The following is a 19,549-nucleotide window of genomic DNA, read 5'->3' as shown; positions in this document are numbered from 1 at the left end:
AGGATTTTGGGTCCATTTCTATCATCTGCTGGATGGAGGCATTCGTTCCTGCCAATCGAGCTTCCATACCATGCACCTCACCTATTTCAATCCTCGGACCTAAGAGATGTGGTAGGGGAGTTTCATGATCAATCTCTGCAAGGCTACAAGCAACGCACGAAAGTTGTATCGATTGCCTCTGGTAACGTCCTCGACTCGTACAGTTTCAAAGCTCTACTACGTGAAGCAGTTCTGGGCGCGCTGACTGAGCCCATGTGCTGGGACTCTGTTGTGTCATCCCTTACCAGTAACATGCAACAACGCGAGGTCACAAACTGCACTATCTATCAAGTTTCATCCATCAGTGGCCCTTTCATATCCTCTGGACTACCGGAAACCCTGGATGTGAAGGTAAACACCATCGATTCCATAAGGGAGGGGCCCTTTCCTGACACTGGATTCAATACGACCGGCAAATTTTCCCAGTCAAACATTGCCATAATTGGCTATTCAGGCAGATATCCCGACTCAGCTTCCAACGAGGAATTCTGGGATTTGATACTCGCTGGCCGTGACGTGCATCGTACAATCCCGGAAGACAGATTCGACTGGGAAGCCCATTACGATCCTACCGGCAAGCGTAAAAACACCAGCCGTGTGAAGTATGGTTGCTTCATCAAGGAGCCAGGTGTCTTCGACGCACCATTTTTCAACATGTCTCCACGGGAGTCTGAGAATGCGGATCCTGCGCAGCGATTGACTATTACTTCTGCCTACGAAGCCATTGAGATGGCTGGTCTCGTTCCCAATACGACTCCATCCACCCAGCAAGACCGCATTGGGGTTTTCTATGGAATGACCAGTGATGACTGGCGTGAAGTCCACAGTGGGCAGGATGTTGATACGTACTATGTCCCAGGAGGAAACCGCGCTTTCTTACCGGGTCGCATCAGTTATTTCTTTCGATTCTGCGGACCCAGCTTGTGTATCGACACGGCTTGCTCGTCCAGTCTTGCAGCCATTGAAACTGCTTGCACATACTTGTGGCGAGGTAAAGTCGATACGGCCTTGGCCGGCGGTGTTAACATTTTGACCAGTCCGGACAGTTTCTCTGGGCTGGACCGAGGCCACTTTCTGACTACCAAAGGTATGGTGCCTAAATTGAGGGTTTGTGTATATTAACTAACAAATCTGGCTTGTAGGGAACTGTAATGCTTTCGACGACGAGGCCGATGGATACTGTCGCTCTGATGGCGTCGGAACCGTCATTTTGAAGCGATTCGAGGATGCTATCGCAGACAACGACATCATCCATGGTGTGATTCGTGGAGCACTCACGAACCACTGTGGCCGCACGGACTCTATCACTCGCCCCTTTGACGGTGACCAGGCGAGCCTGTTCAACAACGTCATGCGAAGCGCTGGAGTCGATCCTCTTGATGTGACCTACGTCGAGATGCACGGCACGGGCACTCAAGCAGGTGATGCTGCGGAGATGAAGTCGGTGCTATCTGTTTTCGGGCCCAATCAACAAAAGAGAAGAAAGAATCCTCTCCACCTCGGCACTGTCAAGGCAAATATCGGACACGCCGAGTCAGCTTCCGGAGTCTCGTCGCTGGTCAAAGTATTGATGATGATGAAGCATAACACTATTCCACCGCACTGCGGCATCAAGACTAGGATCAATCACACATACCCGACAAACTTGGCTGAAATGAACGTGCACATTCCCTTCAAGCCTGTGCCGTGGAGCAGAGAGGAAATCCCTCGAGAAAAACGCATTGCGTTCCTGAACAATTTCAGTGCGGCTGGGGGTAACACAGCCCTGCTTCTCGAAGACGCTCCTCCATTTCGTGGGCCACAACCAACAAAACGAGACCAGCGTGCGGGTTTACCAGTAGCTGTGACGGCGAAGAATAACAAGTCGCTCAAGATGAACATCGAGGGACTCGTTGCTTACCTCAAGGAGAACCCGGAGGCCTCACTTTCTTCACTGTCATATACCACCACTGCGCGAAGAATACACCACGGATACCGGGTTATCGTGACTGGATCGGACGTGGAATCCATTCGAAATGACCTGCAAAGCACTCTTCCTGGTATCGATAACCACAAGCCAATTCCGACAGCGGCCAAAATACCCAAGATCACGATGGTATTCACCGGACAAGGTATCGCTTACCAGGGGATTGGCAAGCAACTGTTCGACTGCGTCCCTTCGTTCAAGGTGGACGTCTTACGCTTCAACAACATCGTCGAGCGACAAGGATTCCCAAGCTTTCTCGCCCTTGTAACCGGTGTCGCTGACAGCGCCGAAGATACACCACCGATAGTCACGCAACTTGGTCTTGTTTGCATCCAGATGGCACTGTACGGTCTTTGGAAGCGTCTTGGAGTTTCTCCAGTGGCCACCGTTGGCCACAGTCTTGGGGAGTACCCGGCATTGTATGCTGCAGGTGTCCTGACAGCCGCAGAAGTGATCTACCTAGTTGGTACACGGGCTCGTTTGCTATCCGAAAGGGCCGTCCTAGGAGCATATGGTATGCTTGCCGTTAAGCAATCCACCGATCTTATCCTCCCCGAGCTCACTGACACCGCCTGTACTGTGGCCTGTCTCAACCAGCCCTCGAGCAATGTTATCAGCGGTCCAACAGAGCAATTGATGCAGTTGAAGTCTCGGTTAGCAGACAAGGGTGTTGACAGTATCCCTCTGGAGATCCCCTATGCCTTCCATTCGACTCAAGTTGATCCAATCCTGGAGGATTTCAGGAAGGTTGCAGATGGGGTTCGGTTTAACGCTCCTTCGGTTCCTTACTTTTCACCGCTTTTGGGAAAGGTTATCCCGGCAGGTGACACTGAGTCTCTCGACGCCTCGTATTTCGTCAGCGCATGCCGCCAACCAGTGGACTTCCAGGCTGCAATTGCAGCAGCTTCATCTGGAGGCTTAGTCCAAGCAAATACACTATGGCTGGAGATTGGATCCCACCCAGCTTGCTCGGGCATGATCAAGGGAGTCCTTGGTCGCGAAAGTCTCACGCTTGCTTCGCTTCGGAAGAACACAGATGCCTGGTTGGCGCTCACGACCGGTTTAGAGACACTGTACTCGCACGGAATTGATATTGATTGGTACGAATACCACAAGGGCCCGTCAGATGTGCCACAGCCGGAAATGTTATTGCTGCCGCGGTATGCTTGGAACCTGAAGAATTACTGGATTCCTTACCGGAACAATTTCTGCCTGAGTAAAGGCGACCTAGTTCAGGATGTCAAAGCCGATGTGCCGCGATATCTCTCTCCTTCCGTCCAGAAGGTGGTTGAAGAAGATCACAATTCTGAAATATCGACCATCCTGGCTGAATCGGATATCCACGATGAGCGATTGGCTTCTATCTTCGAAGGACATGTTGTTAACAATGCGCTGATTTGTCCATCCGTAAGTTATGTTGTTTGTATAATACGACGTTGTGTACGCAAGCTAACTGGGCTTCACAGTCTCTGTACGCAGAAGTTGCACTCACGATAACTAAGTACATGATGCGGAAAGTCGCCAAAGATACCGAAGCCATCGGGTTAGATGTATCCGACATGACGGCACCAAACCCGTTGGTCTCTCGACTAGACACAGAACCCCAGCTATACCGTGTATCAGCATCTGCAGACTGGCATAACGATCTTATCTCGTTCCAGATCTTCAGTGTCAACGACCAAGGCAAGAAGACTCTGGTACATGCCAACTTTGTGGTCCGTCTCACACCAAAGCAAGCCTGGCTAGACGAATTCAAACGCAATGGCTACCTCATCCAAAGCCGGATTGCTTCCCTTCATGCTAGCGCTGATGGCGGTACTGGTGGCGCGAACAAGCTTAAACGACGCATCGTCTACCAACTCTTCTCAGCTATTGTCAATTACGGTGACAGCTTCCAGGGTATGCAAGAGGTCACTCTGGATAGTGAGAACCATGAGGCTACGGCGCGGATATCTTTCCAAGTTGACGAAAACGGATTCACGTTCAACCCGTGCTGGATCGACAGCCTTGGACATATCGCCGGGTTTATCATGAATAGCAGCGATGCTAGCCCGTTCAAGACGGGGGTGTTCATCAACGCTGGTTGGGAGCACATGCGGTGTGCTGTTGATTTTGTCAAGGGAAAGGAATATGAGGTTCACAGCCGCATGCAGCTTCGGACTGGGAATACATATATCGGCGATACGTATATCCTGGAGGACCAGAAGGTTGTGGCAGTATATGAGGGCGTTAGGGTAAGTTCCTCACAAGACCGAGCACAGCATCCACTAATCGTTTACAGTTCCAAGGCGTTCCTCGACATGTCCTCGACCGGCTGCCGCATCAAAGGACCAGTCCTCAAATTCCACAGCAAGTCCCTGTTCAAAAGAAACAAACGTCCCGCCCAGTTCTCAAACAGGTACCGAAGAATACAACAGCAAGACCATACATTGGTACCCGGGTGATGGCGATTATCGCAAGGGAGGCTGGCGTCGACTTGACAGAAATGGGTCCTCATGACGATTTTGTCAACCACGGTATCGACTCGCTTTTGTCTTTGACAATATGCGGCAAAGTCCAGGATGAGCTGGGCGTCGATGTACCATCCACTCTCTTCCTTGACTATCCCACTCCAAAGGAGCTCATTGCCTTCTTTGGCCCAGCGGATGAAGAGGGGCTATCAACTCTGGACACGCCCACGGAGAGTCGGAGTAGCAATGACGACTCCGGATACAAGACTGATTCAACCGACACCGAAACAGACGATTCAGTCATCGATGTTATTCGCACGACAATTGCCAGTGAAACCGGTGTTCTTGTTAGTGACTTGACGCCCACTACTCCGTTTAATGAGTTGGGAATCGATTCGCTATTGTCTCTGACAATCTCCGGTAAACTGGCCGAAAGTCTCAAAATTGGTCTCTCGACGGGCATTTTCATGGAGAATGATAATCTCGAGGCTCTCAGCAAGTCTCTCGGTCTGTCCCAGACCCCAAATCCAAAACCGAAGCCAAAGAAGCAGCAAGCTCAAGCCGTTGTTCCCGTCCAGTCTCAAGAACCTAGCCAGAAACCGGGGTCTGGACCACACGCCACCTCCAACCTACTCTGGGGCAATCCCCAGATGGCAGAGAAAATTATATTCTTCTTCCCAGCCGGCTCAGGCTCTTCGTCCTCTTACGCCTCTCTACCAAAGCTTGAGTCTGGTACCGCCGCATACGGTCTTAATTGCCCTTGGATGAAGACACCCTGGGACATGCCGAGCACACTGGCTCAAATGGTCGGCAAGTATGTGGAAGAAATCCGTCGCCTTCAGCCCGTCGGACCATACTATCTCGGCGGTTGGTCCGCAGGAGGTATATGTGCATACGAGGCAGCACAACAACTAGCTCGAGCTGGCCAGACAACGGAACGACTGATCCTCATCGACTCGCCCAACCCCGTCGGGCTGACGAATCCGCCCAGGCGTCTCGCTGATTTCTTTCAGAGTCTCGGGCTCTACGGGAGCAAGAATAAGAGGGCTCCGCCGATATGGGTGCGTCCGCACTTTGACGCTTTTATTCGAATGTTGGATGACTATCAAGTTCAGGCCTGGGATGAGGAGTGGACGGTGCCAGCACCACAGACTCATCTTGTGTATGCACGCGATGGTGTTTGCAATAAGCCGGATATGCCATGGCCTGAGATGGGGCCTGATGCTCCCCGCGAGATGGTTTGGCTGGTCAATAACCGGACGGATTTCAGCGGTGAGGGGTGGGCGTCTTTGGTTGGTCAGGAGATGCGCATTACAGTGCTGAGTGATGTGAATCATTTCTCGATTATTGCTCCTGGTCCGCATATGGTTGATGTTGCTAGGTTCATTCAACGGGCTGTGTTGTAAGATGCTTGACATTTCCCCAGCAACTAGTTCGCTATAGATCTCTGTTGTGATTCTGTTACTGAATTGACGAGAAATAAATATCAACAACTCTGCCGTACGCGAACATGCTCTGACTGTCTCTCATCATTCGGTCCACCCACGGCCTTGACCGTTACTGTAGAATGTATCCCGTCAAGACGAGCCTCCGTTTCAAATCCCTTTTTGCCCACCGTAGTCACATACTCCACATCCTCTCCGGTAACCCCTTGATTCCCCGTCCAGATATCCCATGCCTGAACATCAGTAGCCCCATTCCAAGAAGCATACACCATTGTCGCCCCATGAGACAAGCAAGCAAATACTTCTGGCGCTGTATTCGGCTTACCAACCCACGGAAGCCGGAAAGCTGTATGAGTTCCCCAAAAATAGGGTTCATATCCAAGCGTAGCCCTCATGACACATTTCCCTTTCGCATCGTATTCCTCGATCTCAGGAACCGAACCCCGGCCTACAAAGAAATGGCCATTGTCGAGACCTTGGCAGTTCCCTTGAGACTCGGTATAGAAGGGCTCGGAGGGGTCGTCTAGCTTCCGATTCAGGGAGACGGTTCTGGAAGTGAAATTAAGATCCAGCAGGAGGCCGCTGGATGGTGAGATGAAAGTTTGGTTGGGGACCTTTGCGTCGTTGTAGACTGAGATGGTGAGGGTGTCGGAAGTTTGTTTGATTACCCGGGGGTTATGCTGTCCGGCAAACTGGGTATCTGGGCCGAGTTTGAAATCGCCGCCTGTTAGGCCCTGTAATCCGTTATGTTAGTTTTTTTTCTCGACCTTGGCTTGAAATTGTATTGCTCTCACACTCAGTTTCCACTGAACCGCCCCATCCTTGCCGATTGCATACAACGCCCCCATGAAATTAGCCGAGATGAGATAACCCTCACCATAAGGCACGAATCCATTAAGGTGCATGAAGTCCCATGGATTCTCTTTATTCTTCCCATCATTCCCGACAGGCTTCAGAGAATCTACCGGCTTCGCCGCCTCCGGGTGCTCCAGGGTACTCCAGCGGAACAACACACGGTTGCTCACGATATCAATCTCATAAAACAAATCATTGAAAATCCATTCCACTCCATCCGGGACATCAACCTGCTGCGGATCGATCCGCGTAGCATTCACCGCGCCAACAAGAATTGTTCCTCGCTCCGTGACAAATCCGTCCTGCACATCAATATACGACTTGGGCGTTTCCCCAGGGAGCCCAGATACAAAGCCCTCATCCTCAGATAGTGTTACCCGATATATCTCCTCATAGGCGTTATTCAACACATGAAAAGCCCCATGTCCAAAGCCCCTGGAAGTTGCCATACCAGACCAGTAGACCAGAACCTGCTCGCCGTGCAGTATCTCCGGCCGGAAATAGGTCATATTGCCGTGCGGTCCTTGCCATACTAGTTCGCCATCGGTGTCGTAGATTGTAGGATTCCCGCCTTGAGTTACAAGGTGACTTGGAGCGGTAAAGATGTATCCTGGTTCTGTGGGGCCATATTTGGTGATGTTCATGAGTGGGGGATTTGCATTGGAGGATTTGTAAGACCAGATTGGCCAGTCTCCATTCGTTCCTTTGAGCGATGCGCAAGTAGTCAGGTTGATGAATAGGGATAATAGTAGGTAGAAGGGAAATGAATTAACTAAAGTCATAGTGCGGGTTGATCCGAAAGTATTAGAGAAAGACATTTATATTGAGTATTGAAGATTCTTCTGTTGACTTAATATACCACGTCAAATCGCGAAATTGGTAACAAGGAAAGCGATGAATAAGCAAGCAAGGGACTGACTGATCTATCAATATTCGAAGCATTCTGGAAACATGAGGGTTCTCATGTTAATATGCAAGATGCATCTATCCCTTACTTCGATATATGATCCCAATTTTAAAGTCTTGGAATAAAACAATAACCCATGCATTTGCCTCGATATATTACTAAACTCCTTCCTGAGCTTAGCACGTTTGTCTCAGCCCAGTGGTTTGATCTACAAATGTACAAGTGCACACCAGCCACGAGAACACCATCTACCCCCCGGACCTGCTGAGTCCACAAGTGGCAAGGGGATTTCCTCCTTACCACAAGCGCAGCCAATTACAGCATGCAGTCGACAAGATAGGACTGCTTCTCAGCCATCCACATTCATTTCAGATCTCCGGACCGCGTCTCTGCCAAGGGCAGAGGTATCTACAGATCTTTGACACTTGAGCTTTTCGTCAGAGATTAAAATCTTAATAGTAGATACCTTCTTGCGATTTGGAATCAATTTCCGCTAGTACTGGTCCTGAAGTACCACAGACAACAAATAGGACGAGCTCTAGTTTCAGCATTTACATTTTCCACCAGGAGATACCGGATTCGCTGCAACTCTAGCGCTCAATACAGTTTTGCAAACATCCTAAGTCCTAATTCTCATACCATGAGAGCGTCCAGAGATATCTTTCTCCGATGGCTCATGTTGATTAATTGTGAGCAATTGTTAGGGCTGAATGAGTATATGCCACCAGCCAATCAGAGTGCGTTATCATGAGTCATTTCTACTCATTGTTAGTGGTAATTACTGGTAATGATACGATACGCACTCATACATGTGTATACTCCGTAGAACAGAGTGGTTTGAGCAGCATAGAGGATGTACAATACAATAACAGATCAGTATATTTTAGTATATATGTTCTATATCATGGCTTTGCTTTTATTTTTGGGAATAAGAAAAAAAAAAAAAGAGGAAAGCGAAGAAGCTGCTATATATTACGTATGAAAGGTCAGTACAAAATTACCACCCTTCCCAATGCGGCTTATCTACAAATCCTACTATATCCCCCTATGAGGAATCCATTTTGCCGATCTGATACTCTGTGATGGATCAATTCGTGGCCGACATCGTCTGAGCTGTTATAACACATATCTTGTATTCTTTGCTAGAGTTGTCGGATAGTGGCTAACTATGAAGCATGTCTACTAGTGTAGGGCTTCCATAGCGGAAGCCGATACCAGGGGTACAACGATTGATAATCAATTAACCTATGCTAACTTGAAGCCGATCTATCTCTTCCCAACAAGACCCCTGAGAGCTTCCGTCTCGCCCTCCAACTTCGAAACCCGGATCCGCAACTCGTCTCGTTCCTGCTTAACTTTCTCAAGTTCCGCTTCGAGGTTCTTCATCTGGTCGACCCGTCGTTGGCGATAGCGACGCGCAGCGAGGGTATTACTTTCGCGTTTCTCTATACGGGAAGGCTTTGGCTTGGAAAACGTTGAGCCGGTTGAGTTGGAGGAAGGAGTCGATGTATTGAGCTGAGGCAGAAGAGTGGGCAGAGATTGGCAATCTAAAGACGTTAGAACTAAGATATCAGGGGAGGATATATCATGAAAAAACCTTGAGATATCGGATCGTTGTCGGAAGACTGAACACGTCCTTGCTGCCTCCCCTCTAGAGGACCACTTCCCAATTCATCAAAGGCATGTGTAGGCGACTGTGACGATATTGGAATATCAACCCCATGACCGAACAGATCCAAACCATCCACCGATCGCTGAAAAGGGGCGCAATTCTCTGTATTACAAATCCCCAACGTCTCCGGATTTATCAAGTCATCAAGGGGCTGGTCGAACGGCCAATTCAACGACGACAGCCCAGCATCATCACAGTCAACGAAAGACTCAAACGTTAGATCCGGCAGCGCAGGCCCATGGTGGTTTCTTTGTGAGCTGAAGTCGCTGGGCCTGGTAGATGATGAGGCTGAGTTGAATCGCTGGGGTTCCGTTGTTCGCGGTGCAAGCCATGGCTGTATAGTATGGACGGGCCTGTTCCAGGCCCGTGGGCGACGTTATAGAAGAAAGAGGTGGTATTGAGGCGTGCTCAGGACTTTGAGGGATGGTTGAAGGAAGAAAGGAGAGAAGAGGTTGGACCTCACTGCTTATTTATGGGGTGGTTACATAAGTGGGGGTATTTTACATAATTAATACGGTATTACTGTATTACCACACCCCGGCCAGATTAGGAAATTAGTTTGGATAGTGAGCAAAGCCCTAAGCTAGAGAGAGCAAGAGCTGCTTCAAAGCATCGAAAACGATTTCTCCCCACCCGTAATTGTGGATCTTAAACATGCTCTGTCATAATGAATGTGTGTGTCTCGGAGCAGGTACAGATAGTGGCCCTTCACTGCTCTTACAGCTCATTTTTACCATTCAATCGCCGAGAATCAATCCATTATGCAAGCCTTTGCTGTCTGGGGCATTCCCTGTGTCCGCTCAGACTGTAGATTGTGTCGGCGTTGGCTTGGTGAGTGGCCGCATAACCTGGAAATTTCTTTTCAATTCAACTTATGAGAACGGAGCATCGCAAATGAATTCTTGGTATAGGCGTTGAGCCCATTGTCGATCTCTCAACTTCTCCCGAGGACGTGAGTTTCCCAAATTGTGGTAAGTTTCGGCAATCATACTGGGATCAGGTTCAGACTGAACAGATGGATTATTTGGTGCCCTGAACTGGAAAATGAATTAGCTGTGCTGAACGCACGACTCAGAGCACAGAAGTCGTTGAAGTCCTCGTTTCTCCCAGTCAGAACAAGAAGTAAATGATAGAATCAATATCCTAAATTTTAATCTCCCAATAAGGAGAATATTCCATTACGAGGCTGCCAGGCCTTCCTTGAAAGGACTTAATATAAAACATGAACATAAACAAACGCATTCTTCCCATCTGACACTCGACTTAACGATGTGACGGTTAGCAGGCAGCCGAAAAGGGCTACTTCGGCGGCCATTTTAGGAGTCCTGCTAACTGAAGCAGGTAGCTCAGGTTCAGGGAATCGGGAGTCGATTATTCCGGACTAAACGAGGTCTATATGGAGAGGACTAGTTAACGAAGACGTATCTCGCCTAACGAACGTATGTGCGCATACGCAGCTGATTGAGTGCTTAATCTACAATATTTGTGCACACGTCGACTATAAGAATCTCCTGACCTCGCTACTTGGGCCAACCATTTATCCGATCGATCCTTACCAACCGTGACATATTCGCTGGCCTTGTTTCTCTATTAGAACGCCTTACAAGGACGTCTCATGGAGCGAGAGCCAGATAGCCATATATATTAATGAGAGTGAGGCTAACTTTCTCTTTATTCATCTTTTCTTGTTTTCTTAACAACTAGAATGTGGGTACCTGTGAAATCGACGCCGAAAATGACCGCCAGTGAGGCCGTTTACGGTGTCATTTCCACACGGCGTTTCAGCGACCGGTTGCTGCTTGAACGATTTACACACGTGATCCGGCCACTATTCTGCACCCGCCAAGCCCATTTTTCTTTGTAGCATGTTGGCTTACCCTGCGAACCTCTTCGACTCATGACCGAATCGCTGCCGAAAATGGCTTCCCTCGCTGTGAAATACAGCTTCTCTCTGATTCCTACAGGCTTCCCTGGGCGACCGTATAAAATGTCACTTTTTCTCTTCCCCTTGTCTCCCTTTTCTGGCCATCTCTTTGTCTCTCGTCACGCCTCTCGACGAACTCTCCTTCCCAACCCAGCGTCAACTGTTGCGAGCACTGCCTTCAAAACTCCCTTTTTCTTTATTCATATTATATCTGTTTGTCTCAATGATGCCGCCTCCTCTTCCTCCTGCGAACCCCAACGAGCACCAGTACTGGACCGATCCTATCCTGTGCGAGGAGACTCAGATCAGACTTGAGCATTTCTGAAATCTGGGGTGGCTTCCCCCTAACTACAAGCCCAGGACACTTGAAGGTCTTGCAGTTGTCGAACGGTACTGGCGAAGGCACGTCATCTCTTCACTCTCATGATGGACCAGAGAATGTTCCAATAAAACTAACAGCCTGCAGATATTGTGCACATTCAAACAAGGACTATGTGGAATATCTACTGTCAGAAGACAAAGCCATCTATATGAACTTTCTTGACTGGATGTCAAGGACCTCGCGTAGAAAAGACTTCAGACCTATGATGAATATTGGCGGCACTTGTGCCAATACTTTGGCTTGTTTGCCCGCCGGCCTGTAAATCATCATGTTCATGAGCAGATGCGACAAGTATGTTTAAGCTTCCTGTTCCATTCTTACACCTGGATACTCAATAGACAACAGTACCTTGAACAAGTTTTTCCTGCAGAGCGCAAGATCAGTAGGCGCGTGAAAAAGAAGAGCACACTGGACATAGATGATTTCTGCGTCCTTTTTATGCCACCACTGGGTCCATTCTTCTTTCTTCCGTCATGGGAGCATGATTATCCAGCAAGCTGTGATCATGCTCTGGTCCTCCATCACAGGGACTCAACCAGGTGTGCTACTTCCGCAGCAAGATGCTACAAATGATCCCAATGCATCACAAGATGGCTTGCTTTCGCTCGGCCCAAGAAAGCGCAAGCAGGGTGATTCATTTAAGAGTGATCTTCCTCAATGGATTTCACCCAATGACCTTCCCAATACTATATGTTACAGGGGTATCGAGCTCTTTTACCTCAGAAACCCAGATGATGGTCGAGACGTTCTCTGTGCCATCATTGAATTTTGTAATCTTAAGGGCCGGCCAGAGGGTGCTGATAGGTAAGTTTTCCCAATTTTTTCAGCAAACTTTAATGTCTACTGACATTGCTGGGGCGAAGGACAAAGTTCTTCATGCATGGAGATTATCAATTGGCATACTGTCCAATTGCTCAAATTGTGTCACTAGCCTTCTGGGATGACGCTTTCAAAAATGAGCTGACCCCAGAGTTGATCTGGTGGATTAAGGTTCCGAGGCGTATCAGAGCTCTTCTGCTTCAGTGGAAAAAGGATAAGTTGAACCTTCCCCTACTTTGATGTGTGGTTTGAACTCAGTATGGCTACAGGGTTCATCTGACGCTACCAATGACTTATGACTTGAGCCAGCTGGCACTCAAAGATCTGAGAGAGGATGGAGGATTTGAGGACAACCTAGGCCATTACAACTTCTGATGTTGGACTGCAAACAAAGCCAATTGTAAGTATCTCTGCATGTGGCCCTATTGTCCTTCATAGGACCTCTGTGATTCTGATGGGTATGGGGGCTTTAAATGAATTATTGGATTTGCCTAACATGCTTGGAACAGGCCACTTTACCAGTCAAGAGCAGAAGAGGGTTCTTGGCCAGTCTGGAGACTTTATTTTTGAAAAGCATTACCAAGCGGAATTTATCCAGCGAGATCTTCAACATGTGGTCCTCCTTCAGCCCACTCAGGAGGGTCTTCTTCAGAGAGCAGTGGGCATGCTTAGGAACAGAGATCCACTGGCCCCTTCAAACATTACTGATGAGCAGCTACAGGCTATTCATCAACATCCTGAAATTCTGGAACTCAGGCGAGAGAAATGGGAGTTAAAGGAAGAAATGCGATCCCTGGCTGGCACCATTCAGAATGCTCGAAATCATTTCCCTGACCTCTATCAGAGGCATGATGAAATCAGCAGGAAGCTCACCAAGTTAAGGAAGGCCCTACAAGATAATACTCAGCAGACTGCCAGAAAAGATTATTTCCATACGGCACCCATACTAGAAATCGACAGACAAATCCAGCAACTCTTGGGTAAATCTGGTGCAGAAAATTGTGATGCTGACAGTACCAAGGATGGCAATGAAGATTGGCAGCCTCCCATCCTGGATTACATTTTTCCTGAAAGAGCTCATCTAGTGGAGTCATTCTACAGTCTGGAGGGGGAGTGTTTTGACAAGGATAGACTACTTGCAAAATGTATCCAAGTTACTGAGGACTTGGTCGCACTCTTGCACCTCTGTGAACCAAATCATTGAGGCAAACGAGCCAACTGGGATGGGGATGATGAGCAGAGTGAGACATCTCAGGGAAAAGAAGCCTTCCTGTCAGAAGAGAAGTCCCTGGAGAGCCCCACAGATGTATGTATCATCTTTTGTGGTATATCCCGCCGCTCACTTTCTAATCCCCATCCACACAAGTTTCCATCAAAAAGGAAGGATTCTCTCCATCGTCATCTGATTGGTCACCTTATGAACGCACACGATGGAGTACGCTGCACCTGGGAAACTTGCAGCAAACTCCCTACTTTCATCAATATTGCTGAATTTTTAGCACATGCCGCCAATATTCATCACTATGACCTCCATATCAAGCTGGAATGTATTCCCAAGAGATGAAAGCCGTCTTGGGATGAAACACCGTCTTTCAGCAGCTCCAGCATGTCATTAAGGTCGAGCCAATTGGCCACTGAGACGTATATTGGAAATAGTGCGGATATTATCAAAATGCAGAAGCGCTTCTTACTCTTTGCTTTGATTCGCAATGGGAAAAGGAAAGGGGTACGTGCTGAGATGTAGACATTGCCTGCCAATGAATTACCGCTAGGATATTTGTTGGGCGCGTTCCGAAACCACATGATTGGCCCGCATTGTGTTTTGCGTGATTGCCAAGCCATGCGACATTTGGCCCAAACCAAGTGCCTGGCCGTTGTCAGCCTAAACCACAAAGTTGCCATCGTTCATCTACGTGTAGAGATTTACTATGCGTGTTGGCACTATCCACCGGATGATTACAACGAGTCTCGTCACATCACGGAGCGTTCTTCTATCTTTCACTTTTAACTTCACCTCTTCTTTTTCCACACTACCTCGAATGGATCAATTTCCGTATTCCTGTACCATTGATGCTGAGCCTCTTCATCGCTATGCAAAAGGAGGCTACCATCCAATTACATTGGGAGGCTTTCTCGCCGACGGGAGATACAAGATACTGCATAAGCTAGGATGGGGAGGTTACTCAACTGTCTGGGCTGCAAGAGATGAAAGGTCGTACAAATTGTTTCTTTAGCCAAACGCCACTAACTTAATCTCAGAGAAGGCACTTACGTTGCGGTCAAGATCCGTGTTGCTGAGGAAGATGATGATAGGGAGCATCGCGAGCTCAACGTTATGAAGAAACTAGCATCAATACATCCCCATTCTCCACATGTCATGCATGTGGTTGATGACTTCGATTTAGAGGGACCTAACGGAACACATCGCTGCTTGGTATTTGAGCTCTTAGGGCCTAGTGTTCCTGACATGATAGATGCACGCTTTTCTGATGGGAGACTTCCTGGAAAACTCGCTAAGACCATTGCGAAACAGGTTGTTTCTGGACTTGAATTTCTGCACCAAGAGAAAATTGGACATGGAGGTGGGTCATACCTACATGTTTCTTCTAAGAGCATTTTGAAATAGTTTTCACCTTGCATAGACCTTCATACTCGCAATCTGGCTTTCACCATACTGTCCATGGACAACGTATCTGATAAGGAATTCATTGAGACGTTAGGAAAGCCAGAAATTGGACATGTCCACAGGAGTGACGGTAAAGCTCTAGAACCTGGTATACCGGAATATGTTGTCAGACCTGCTGGGACGCATTCATGGCCGTTGTCAAATATCATCAAGATTGTCGACTTTGGCGAATCATTCTTGCAGCAAACCATCCCTCAAACGCTTCACACACCGCTAACAGTTCGGGCACCTGAAGTTATATTTGGAGACCATCTGGATTATCGTGTGGATTTGTGGAGCCTGGGATGTCTGGTAGGAAAAGCTGCCAACTACAAGTTCAGTTGATCGAAGTTAATAGGCATGATAGCTTTTCGAACTCTTCGTTGGCCAACTGCCCTTTGATAGCTTCTTAATAACGCCCAAGATTCTTGTGGACCAAATGCTAGAGATGACAAGTGAAGCACTACCTGAAAGATGGCTAGGCTTATGGGAAGCAATGGGCGGCGGAGTTGGTGCAGAAAGCTCGGGACCTGGATTGCAAGAATGGCTGGGGAATATGTATTTTGATGGTGAGCGAAGAGAAGACTTCACAAGTGAGGATATTGCCAAGCTGGGCCAAATAATTCGAAAATTGCTACGGTTCGAGCCGTCCGCCAGGGCTTCAGCGAGCGAAATTCTAAGTGATCCTTGGTTTAGAGACTGAACCATAAGACATGTACATATTATTGATTTGCATCGAGGTGGTATACCAGCTAGAGGGCACAAGTCCGTCAAAAGTCATGAAGTAGCAAGAGTGCTAAGGGGCATAGATATGATTCGCCCCGTCGATCCCCCTTGTTGTGAAAGATTCATACAAAAAAACACCAGGTAATATTGCAGAAAGAATCTTTACTTGTAAGTTTTGTAGCTGCGTAGCAATTATTGGATCGACAGTTCAATGCTGATACTCGACAACAGATGGGCCTGGGCATGACAGATTTGGGCAAGCATAAAAGTACTGGGCGAGTCTTCCACAGATTTTGACGAGATCTCACGCTGAATTGTTCATGAGATTCTGGAACTGACTGCACGATATAAGGGTTACAGGTTGTGGACCAAAAGATGAACTCCCACCAGATGACCTCACAAGGAGAGGTGCATGAAGAACTGACCAGATCAAGTACAATGAAGACTTTGGCGCATGCGCAGCCGAGAATTGTTGATTCTCGCAAAGATAAGGAATTCGAAAACGCCGAGTCAAGACTTAGGTTCAATAATTAGCTATTGTGATAGACACCAGGCCCTGCCAGTATAAATCTAGACAGGATATCAAGAGGAACTATGGGCAGGCAGCAGAAAACCTTTATATTCACCTAGTTCGGAAAGCTTTAATGAAGACCCCGGATCAGACTCCATATAAAAACAAACATGAAACTCCCAGACTGGGTTCTTGTAGTGTTGTCCTTTCCATGGTAGTGTGTCACGGAGCACAGCAGAATGGAAATTCAATGACAGAGCTCCAACCAATCATTAATTGGCAGTGAGGTTTGGTTCTAGATTTTATAGAACTGCAATCTGCGGGAATGTGACTGCTGACTGTGGCGAAAATAACCAACGGAATGGCCGGTGAGGCATTTATGTTATTGGATTTGTTTCTCCCAGACGCAAATTCATTGTCACCTGGGTGTTCCAACCGCATAAACGGCACATGGGATCGGCATTATTCGAGCAGAAATGTGACGCAGAGGGGCGCTCGCAGAACAGGGCAAAAAGTGAGGTTGGGTAAGCCATAATCAGCCTTGGGAGTCTGTCAAGCTTGGAATCAATACCCTTCGTTGATAAGGGAGTTGAAAGGGCGGATACCATTGAAAAGCGTCCAGAAAAGCAAGACCTCAAGTAAATGGATTATGAATAAAAGCCTCGGGAGCAGAGAATATGAATCAATCCACTGCGTTAAAATTAAGAGGCAGACAGAAATAGCTCAAAACGCCAGTCAACGTAAACGAGGAAAAGGAAAAGGGCGCAGCCGCAGTTTCCGAAAGGGAAAAAAAAAAAAAAAGAGGGGGTGGCAGAGTTCACATGGCCAGGAATATGGGTGAGTGCAGAATATGGGAGGGAGGTCGGCAGGAGAAAAAGATGTGGGAGGAGACGAAGTCAGAACAGTGAGGGAGAGCTCTTTTATATTGGGAGGCCAGGCGGGCGGTGTTTACAGTACGGCGTATCAGGAGGCTATACCAGAAACGGCAAAACTAACCGGAAGCGGGAATTCACAGGTCCTCGTTTTACACTTAAAAAAACTCATTGCCAGGTTCCTAAAACATTCCAATAGACCCAGGAAGCCATTACAATATCAATTTATAGTACAACTGCTTTTAAAGATATATAACCAAACATGGCAAGCCGGTCTTATCAATTCTATTGGATATCGATGAGTTTGCCTCGGCGGAACCCTAAAGATCGAGTGGCCAGCGAAGCATTGAATCGCACGTCGAATATGGGTTAATATATGAGAATGGGGAGGCGAGGGGACCCGGGAGAGAAAAGGTTGAGCGGAAACCCCACAAGGAAGTAATGATCGGGAATTAGGCAGGTCAGAGGAATGCTGTCGAGCTGCAGGCTTGGGCTACTGTATGAGTCTGCCTGAAGATTTTGGATCTGCATGGGACGATGGGAAACGCGTCTTGTTTCAATTAGCTCCTGAAAACAGAGCCAAAATTGGAGATCCAGGCTCAAAAGGTATCAAGGGAAGGCGGGTTTAAAGTCGACACATTGTTACTACAGCCAAGGTGGTGCGGAGGCATCTGGGCAGGTTGTACAGATGAAGCAAGGATATCTGGCGAGCTCTGTAACCTGGGGTGGGAGGTGTTGGCCAGGAGGAGGGTGGGAAGGAGGTGGATGCGGAGGCGGAAAAAGCACGACGACAGTTGGTGACCGGGATGCCGTATTTCATGGTGCAGGGCATGTATGCGGTGGAAGGGGCCGATAAGCCCGAGACCTTTTTGGAGATCTTTTCGCGGGTGAAGCAGGCGGAGGAGAATTAATGATTTATAATAAAAGTACTAGGATGGAATTGGCTCTCTATTATTCTCTCACCCGGAATGGAATCACTACCTTGTAAGGCTGTAAGGCTAGTATCTAAATATCCACGGTCTTACCGGCGCTGTCTTTCCGCTTTTCATACATCCACCATCCCAACACCGGCTGAATGGAATCCAGCCCCGTTTCTTCTGGTGAATCTAACATCACTCCGCTCGATTGCGCTTGGATGCCGACCAGTCCCGCCAACTTCACTGTGTCATACATTTTCCCATTGTCATCGACGGTCACGGGCACGGAGGCGAAACTAGAGGGCACATCATCAGTGTCGATACGGCGGGACAATGCGTCTACTAACCCAGTGTCGAGCCTCGTGCCTTGAACTCAGCAGATGAAGTCAGATGGATGGGTCCTTGATACAGCAGCTTGCCATCGGCATCCCAGAAACAGAAGACTGTAACCCAGCCCGTTAAATAGTCCAACCCGCTTAACATGGAGTGCTCATGGGCACATCGGCTCCAGAAGTCCAGCACATCCGGCGACTCAGGACGATCAAAGGAGGCCACAAAATTATTCAGGACGGGCTGAAGAAGCTGAGCGAATCGGGCTGGTTCATCCCCCAGTTGATAGAGCCTGTCCAGCTTCTTCACGAGTTTCTCCCAATCCTCTCGCTCTCCCAACAAAGTGACGGATGGAATTCCACAACACAGCTCCATTTTGTAGGAGAAATATTTCTGCAAAGTACCCATCATCAAGATTGCCGTCACCATAGTATCTGACTCAGTGGTTGTACTGAAATTGGGCATCATCCAGGCTTGAAACTCGGGATCCACAATATTCTTTTCGATCAGCGTGCTCATCTCCACGGCCAATGCACCAAAGTCCGCATCGTCGATCGTTGCCAAAGAAACTACTTCCAGTTCTTTCTGCCCTTCGTGCGAAACAAACAAGGATCAGAGCTCCTCAGCATGGGCATTTAGAAAGAAGCTGAGTTGAGTCAATATCAAGAACCAGACATCTTCCAGCCGGAGAATCAAGTTGTGATGGTGGCTATAGGCGTGGAACACGGCCCAGACAAAGCCGTGCTCAGAGGCAGAGATATGGGACTGTGAAAGGAACTCTGCAGAAAGGAGCTCTTGATGAGTCTTTGGCTTTGGCGCTGCTCTTCCAGACAAGAGCAGGCAAGCAGCTCCTCCGCGGTGGATACACTGGGGGTTCTCCATTTGCGAGGTGGATGGACAGCCGTGGTGAGAGTGATGGGCATATTGATGTCAAGACACAAGATGAATAGCGATGCTTTCTTGGCAAGACTGACAGCAAGTAAGCCCCCAAATGTCGGTCGCTCTTTATATCTGGTTAACCTCAAATTTCTCAGCAGCTAGGATAGGGGCTGTGAGCCTTGCGAACAAG

At 48.2% G+C, this 19,549-nt stretch overlaps 7 protein-coding genes across 7 annotated transcripts; 5 read left to right on the top strand and 2 right to left on the bottom strand.

The window, feature by feature from the left end:
* Positions 1 to 291: 291 nt before the first annotated feature.
* ACHE_40803A (type I iterative PKS) lies at positions 292 to 5,861 on the top strand (the record flags this gene model as incomplete). The annotated part of the gene is made up of 4 exons (XM_043279043.1): positions 292 to 1,126; positions 1,182 to 3,412; positions 3,472 to 4,239; positions 4,287 to 5,861. 4 exons carry the CDS (start codon positions 292 to 294, stop codon positions 5,859 to 5,861), a joined length of 5,409 nt encoding a protein of 1,802 aa, XP_043136761.1.
* Positions 5,862 to 5,941: 80 nt separating this feature from the next.
* On the bottom strand, positions 5,942 to 7,399 carry ACHE_40802S (arylsulfotransferase family protein; the record flags this gene model as incomplete). The annotated part of the gene is made up of 2 exons (XM_043279041.1): positions 5,942 to 6,634; positions 6,695 to 7,399. 2 exons carry the CDS (start codon positions 7,397 to 7,399, stop codon positions 5,942 to 5,944), a joined length of 1,398 nt encoding a protein of 465 aa, XP_043136760.1.
* A 3,832-nt stretch (positions 7,400 to 11,231) lies between these two features.
* On the top strand, positions 11,232 to 11,573 carry ACHE_40801A (uncharacterized protein; the record flags this gene model as incomplete). Its single annotated transcript, XM_043279040.1, has 1 exon — positions 11,232 to 11,573. One exon carries the CDS (start codon positions 11,232 to 11,234, stop codon positions 11,571 to 11,573), a length of 342 nt encoding a protein of 113 aa, XP_043136759.1.
* Positions 11,574 to 12,145: 572 nt separating this feature from the next.
* Positions 12,146 to 12,699, top strand: ACHE_40800A (uncharacterized protein; the record flags this gene model as incomplete). Its single annotated transcript, XM_043279039.1, has 2 exons — positions 12,146 to 12,444; positions 12,504 to 12,699. The coding sequence occupies 2 exons, from the start codon at positions 12,146 to 12,148 to the stop codon at positions 12,697 to 12,699; spliced, it is 495 nt and encodes a 164-aa protein (XP_043136758.1).
* A 424-nt stretch (positions 12,700 to 13,123) lies between these two features.
* ACHE_40799A (uncharacterized protein) lies at positions 13,124 to 13,663 on the top strand (the record flags this gene model as incomplete). Its single annotated transcript, XM_043279038.1, has 1 exon — positions 13,124 to 13,663. The coding sequence occupies one exon, from the start codon at positions 13,124 to 13,126 to the stop codon at positions 13,661 to 13,663; it is 540 nt and encodes a 179-aa protein (XP_043136757.1).
* An 835-nt stretch (positions 13,664 to 14,498) lies between these two features.
* Positions 14,499 to 15,827, top strand: ACHE_40798A (serine/threonine-protein kinase; the record flags this gene model as incomplete). The annotated part of the gene is made up of 4 exons (XM_043279037.1): positions 14,499 to 14,671; positions 14,719 to 15,041; positions 15,189 to 15,436; positions 15,492 to 15,827. 4 exons carry the CDS (start codon positions 14,499 to 14,501, stop codon positions 15,825 to 15,827), a joined length of 1,080 nt encoding a protein of 359 aa, XP_043136756.1.
* Positions 15,828 to 18,238: 2,411 nt separating this feature from the next.
* Positions 18,239 to 18,855, bottom strand: ACHE_40797S (DUF4419 domain-containing protein; the record flags this gene model as incomplete). Its single annotated transcript, XM_043279036.1, has 2 exons — positions 18,239 to 18,446; positions 18,494 to 18,855. 2 exons carry the CDS (start codon positions 18,853 to 18,855, stop codon positions 18,239 to 18,241), a joined length of 570 nt encoding a protein of 189 aa, XP_043136755.1.
* Positions 18,856 to 19,549: the final 694 nt, after the last annotated feature.

The sequence above is a fragment of the Aspergillus chevalieri genome, chromosome 4, assembly GCF_016861735.1.
Source record: "Aspergillus chevalieri M1 DNA, chromosome 4, nearly complete sequence".
In the NCBI taxonomy this organism is placed as follows: domain Eukaryota; kingdom Fungi; phylum Ascomycota; class Eurotiomycetes; order Eurotiales; family Aspergillaceae; genus Aspergillus; species Aspergillus chevalieri.
Note: the sequence above shows the minus strand (reverse complement) of the source record. Positions and strands in the feature narration are given on the sequence as shown.